This window comes from Gallus gallus, chromosome 7, assembly GCF_016699485.2.
Source record: "Gallus gallus isolate bGalGal1 chromosome 7, bGalGal1.mat.broiler.GRCg7b, whole genome shotgun sequence".
Lineage (NCBI taxonomy): Eukaryota > Metazoa > Chordata > Aves > Galliformes > Phasianidae > Gallus > Gallus gallus.
In genome coordinates, this window is record NC_052538.1 from 1,166,346 (window position 1) to 1,172,345 (window position 6,000).

Here is a 6,000-nt window from a genome sequence, read left to right on the forward strand (position 1 = left end):
ATGACCGTATCACTTGTTTACATCAGAGGGAATCTGTCTGGGATTCTAGAAAAGGCATTATTTTAAGAATTGTATTTTAAACTGTCAGCTTTTTAAGATCTCTGGGTAGCAAATTCTAGGAAGCTATTGGATGTCATTTATCTATATGAATTCTAAATTCTTTTTTGTCATGCCCATTCATGACCTGACTTTTATCACATATTTTTGGCAAATTTCTGGATCAAAAATGAACTTCACATTCTGTTATAATAATGTCACAGGTAATACAGGGAAATGAATTAGTGCATATTTCATAACTTGTAACTAGTTTTATCTGTCTTGATATACCATTTCATGACTCAGTTTTTGCATTTGCAACATTCTTCTTGAATAGTACACTATTGCTAATATGGCTTCAAATATATTACTAATTTAATTTGTCTGTCTTCCATAAGATACGTTTTTTTTTTTTTTTGTAATTTTTCATGGTTTTTTTCATCGTGCCAGTTCAGCTATTATACATAGCAAACAAGCCTCTTTCATCAGATACGTATAAGACAAATATAAAGTGTAGCGTATTCTTTTCTGTTTTTTCTTTTCAACCTCTTGAATTGCTCAAGTTAATTCATAACTACTTGCTTTCAGTATCTCACCTGAAAAACAGGATGTTTTTGTAACCCAAGTTATTTCCTAAAATTTTTACTTGGTCTTTCCTCTGAAGAACTTTTGCTGGCTTCATGGCTAACTCCAAGAAAGCGATCTAACTAGCTTCACTTGTCCATTTATGCAGTCAGACCTCAACTATCTCAACTCTGAAACTTCTTTAAGGAAAATGGCACTCCTTCAGATTCCTCATAACTGTTGATACAACAGCTCCCATTCATCTTTTTGTTTTGTGTACAGCAACCGTATGTCCGTTGTGTTTTTGCTTATGAGTCTCTCCAGGATGGTAGATAACAGTTTCTCCAGATTTGGGAATTGGTGAGCTGCTAGAATTTGCCCCAGCGCACAGGTACTTCAGTTAACTCAGGGTCATCTTCTGGTATTTCAGTCCTCACACTCTCACTTGCAGCAACACTGAAGAAACAAAACATCAGCCTTCTGTGAATGGTAAAAGCCTAACAGTGGCCCTAAAATCACCAGCACTGCAATTGTTTTTGGGCACTTAAATCTCTACATTCAATCTTTTGCTCTTCTGCAAGTTAGAAGCTTTTTCTTGATAACTGCTCAGTGTTCTCCAGTAGAACAAATTGTATTACTTAGGTCAAGCTTTCTATATTCATACAAAACAAAACAAAAAATGAAAGAAGGTATTGAATCTTAAATAAACAATGTTATGCGTGTACATCATTCCAAAAGTAATGCTTCCTGTTTATTTATTTGGAAACTACGATTGCTACAAAGAGCACAATAGTGCTAGTTGGCAGCGCAAATTCTCAGCTACAAAACTGTTTTTCAGCATAATCATCACCTCTACATGGTGGTGATGGCTATATGCATTTTCACCAGCAATGAACAAGAGCCTGCACTCTGCGCTTTTAAAAATCTACACCACTGAAGATGACCTGCTATTGCCACCACTAAAACTCACCACACAATGTCTCACTGTGCTTGCATCGACTGTTTGGGCTCCAGAAACATTCACAAGCATCAATGAATGTCAACGAGTACTATTTTTTCCACAGGGAGAAATTCAGCATCACACCTTACGTCATACGCACTTCGGTGCCGGAAGCCATTTTGTCAGACTGTCCCTCTGCTGCCATCTTTTGCATGACAACAAAACATGACAAAATAATGGTGGGAAGCGTCAACCTCTGCTGCCACACCACTATGGTCCACCATATCCACCATCTGGCATGATAGACCAACAGAATAAAATAAGAAGCATTACTTTCAGATCAGTCCTTCTGTATGATTTCAGAATATCTGTCAGTAATTTGGAAAGTTCAATTTCTCAATTGTCATCAATATTTACCTTTTTTTTTTTAAGCTGTCCTAATTTCAGTTCTTTCATTTCATATTGTACAAGTAAATTCCTCCAATTGAATTTGAATATTATCTCCTACCACAGAAATATTTTATCGCTAAATGCATATGAACCAAACCTTGCATTCAGGTAAGGTTTCGTTTGTTTTTGTAAGTGAAAGAGAGAATAATATTTGCTGTTATTTTTCATGGTCAAATGCTTATGCTCAGTATACTGGATTTTCAGGAGGACAGAATTAAATGTGCCAGTAAATTTCATAGATTTCAAGGTTCTGAAAGCTTCAAGTCTCATGTAAAAAATATCAGCAGAACAAAAACATGACAGTGTTGTATAACCTTGTTTTTTCTGGTATTTCTAGAACCACCTCCTATCCCTTCTTTATGCATGACTCCTATGGATAGAGGACTTTGTAGAGCTAAAGAGACAAGGTTTTTCTACAACTATTCAACTGGAAGATGTCGTCCATTTACCTACAGTGGTTGTGGTGGGAATGAAAATAATTTCACTTCCAGGAAATCATGTTTAAGAATCTGCAGGAAAGGTATGGGAACTGATATTGCCACAGACTATCACAAAAGGCAAGTATCATGCATGCTATGGGCTGAAATATTCTTGCAATTTTTAGTCGTAAGTATTGGCCTGATAGAATGTAATAGCTGAAAGTATTGGCAAAGTACAACTGGCAATCAGAAGAGAGAGCTAGAGAGAGAAGGATGGACAATAAAATACTGTGTACAAGAACAGGATGATTAGCATTGGTCGGTCATATGAAGACTTTAGGTAAGATCGAATGTTCCTTTTTTTTTCTCAAGAATATTTCTTGAAAACAAGACTGGTCTCATTTGGGATAATCATGGATGTTAGTCATACAGTCCTAACTTTGTCATTTTACCTTCAGGATTCATTAAAAAAAAGGATGGAAGAAGATTAATAAGAATCAAGAAAAAAAAGAAACAGTTACTAAAGACCAAGACCGTGGGGGAGGAAACCATCCATGGAAGAATACAGTTTTAATTTTTATGGAAATGGGAAGTAAACTGCTATTCACCTGTGAATGAAAGCCTTTAGAATGCACCATTAAAATATATTTACTGTACTGATTATTTTGATTGCATATTATTAAGGTGTTTATATTTTTATTATGTATGCCTCATTTGTGTTAATAAACATTACCTTGTACTTTGGAAAAGAGCTTTTAAAATGTAGTTTGACAATATAATTACTAAAGCTGAAACAGGACGTAATAGGCTATGTGGGTGTAGAACTCATGATTAGAAAGTAGAAAAGGTTCCAATTTACTTTATTTCCCCATTCTTTTCTGAAATCTATTTTGAGCTTTAAAAAAAGAGAAAAAAAAAAAAGGTAAGCATAAGACTTGTCGAAGAGTGATCACTTGTCATACACAATTGTTTCAATCCTAGATTGAAACAGAGACCAATTGCTTAAAAAAGGAAATAAAAACTCAGTTTGTTTTAATCAGATTTATTTTAGGTTATGCAAGGTAGATGTAACTCCATTGAAGTGCATAGACTTACACTATTGTGCAATGAATGTGAATTGGAATTAACTCACTGAAACCATTAAGAGAGAATTACAGTTGTGAATGTATGAAACAAAGTGACAGACGCTTATAAAAATTTAAAATATATTTGCTAGGTTCATCGATTTTATCCTTGTTACTGAAGTAGACCCGTGGCTTGCAAAGCAAGTTAATGATTTGCAGAAATACGTGTTCTTACTTAAAAAAAAAAAAGAAAAGAAAAAGAAAGAAAGAAAGAAAAAGAAAAGAGGAAATGGAAAGAACAAAAAACGGAACGGTCCCCGTTCATGGATGAGGAAATCAATACATTTGCTTCAGCCATAATGGTATGTATGCTCTCCAGTAGACTTGGTTGGTTGTTTTTTTGTTTTCCTTGTTATTGTAGGTTTTGCTTCTTTGTTTTAAGACTGACATGAGACTGTCATTCAGTTCCTGCCCTTCTCCAATACAGCTCTATGATCATGGGTAAATCTAGCAAAACTTTTTTTTTAAAGAAAAGCAAAAATTGTTCATTTCCTAGAAAGGTTCTCAGAAGTACCCCGCAGCCTTCCTTGATACTGAAAATCTTCCTTTTTTTTTTATGTATCACATTTTCTCTTTGGGATGAAGACTACTGAGGATACTTAAACCACCGTTTTTGAGAGGCAACATGAAAATAATTATCTGAAATAGATGTGATAGTCTCAGACACTACAGTAAGGAGCAAGGAAAACGATAATCCAGCAAAAACTGGACTAACCTGCTTTTGCTTGAGCTCTGTGAAATGCATGTGATTTCAGAAAATGTGTGTGTTTATGTAGCCAGTGAGCTTTGAACCACCTCCCCAAAGAGGAGGAGCTTGACTGCTGAAAAAGAAAGTAGTTTTGTATTCTGAATCTAAGGGGCTAAGTAAAAGCCACAGATTTTTATACAGAAATTCTGATTTCTGGTGCCCAAATCCTGTAATGACTCTTAATCTAGGATTCATCAAGTGTGATTTGATCTTCCTTAAACAAAGTATTCTCAGTGAGATAATAGATATGTACCATCCCAGAAAGTGTTCAAGGCCAGCTTGATCTAGTAGAAGATGTCCCTGCTCATGCCAAGGGGTTGGACATGGATGATCTTTAAGGTCTCTTCTACTCCAAACCTTTCTGTTATTCTATGATTTCAAAGATAAATGTGTAAAAAAGAACAGATGCATTTGTAAACATATTGTGTTATGATCATGTGTCGTTTCATGGTAGCATCTCTTTCCTCAGGCTCTGTTTTGGTCAGCAGCTTGCTCCTTGCTGCCCGGACTCCACAACTACCAAATCCAACACAGAAGTCTAGGAAAAATCATCCTTTCTGTCCAAGTAGAAACCTGGCTCTGTGGCTGCATCCTATTCTAAGTCTCCTGCTTGCTGAGTTCTGCAAACTAACAGACTCTGCTCGCCGAGTGTGCTCAGTTGCTTTGTGCTGTCTTCCCTTCTTCCAGAACTGCAGTAGCTAAGGCAGGACTAACAGGTACTCCCCTATGCTCCCTTACTCATTAGTTACAATGTAGTACAGAAACCACACATGCATTTATTGTGTGGTAACAGTAACTGGAAAAATGATTTTTTTCATTTGAGGGATCCCTTCTATCACTGCTGGGACAGAAAAACACTGTTGAGTTATGGCATCTCAACACTGATTAGCTGTGCTAACCAAGAAGCCATTACAAACATATTCCTCTTTTAGGCTTATTAGTTAGTGCAACGAGGAAGAAAACTGGCATGTTATATACCATGAAAGAACTGATTTGATTATAATCAGAAATTTGATGTGGGTGCTGGATTCAGCCACAATACCAGTAAGCCAGCACAGTCTTCCTTATGTTGTTTTTGCATAGCTGTAAAATGCACTGAATCAGTTTTTCCTGTAAAATTGGTATAATCTGATTGCATCTTTATTAACTCCAAAAGAAATTCCTTTTGTGTTCTTCTGATTCATTAATTTCTTTTCATTGCTGTATTTTCAATATCTGCATAACAACCACATACAAGAAAAAATGAGATCACTGCATTTCTCAGAGGCAGTTAAACCATGAATTTAATAGGGGGAATAATTGGGCCATAGCACAAGGAAAAATTGATAGGGAATTAGATGTCAGAATGGTGAAGAGCTTAGAATGTAAGGCTAACAAGTCACAAGCTACTATGTACATTTTAAATTAACTAGAGTCCATTAACCTAGAAATTTCATTCCAGTTTCTGCCCTCATTCTTTGGAGCAAGTTTGCACATTGCTGGGAAATTTCTCCCACATTTTGTGTTGGCAGACAACAAGCTGAAGCAATCAAGTTAGAGGCTGCATGGTTTTCCATGTGTAACTCGGTATGTGCCCTTAGTCCATACAGGTGATGAAACAAAATGTCTTTGAGAAATAATTTCCCATCTTCTAGCTCCTGTTCTTACTGGCATGCCCTTCTTTTTTCTCCTTTTTTACTCTTACTTTCTATCCCTTGCATCTCTCTCTTTTTTTTTTTT

General features: G+C 36.0%; 1 protein-coding gene across 48 annotated transcripts in view; it reads left to right on the forward strand.

Annotated features, from left to right (window-relative positions):
- TFPI (tissue factor pathway inhibitor) overlaps positions 1-3,555 on the forward strand; it is a 187,039-nt gene extending 183,484 nt beyond the window's left edge. For 30 of the 48 annotated variants that reach the window (XM_046943972.1, XM_046943982.1, XM_046943976.1 and 27 more), the window contains one exon: positions 2,328-3,555. In XM_046943972.1, coding sequence (XP_046799928.1) covers positions 2,328-2,629 — 302 coding nt within the window. In that variant the 3' untranslated portion in view covers positions 2,630-3,555. The remainder of the gene's footprint in view (positions 1-2,327) is intronic. The other 18 variants (XM_046944005.1, XM_046944012.1, XM_046944004.1 and 15 more) reach the window with 1 other exon arrangement.
- The last annotated feature ends 2,445 nt before the right edge of the window (positions 3,556-6,000 follow it).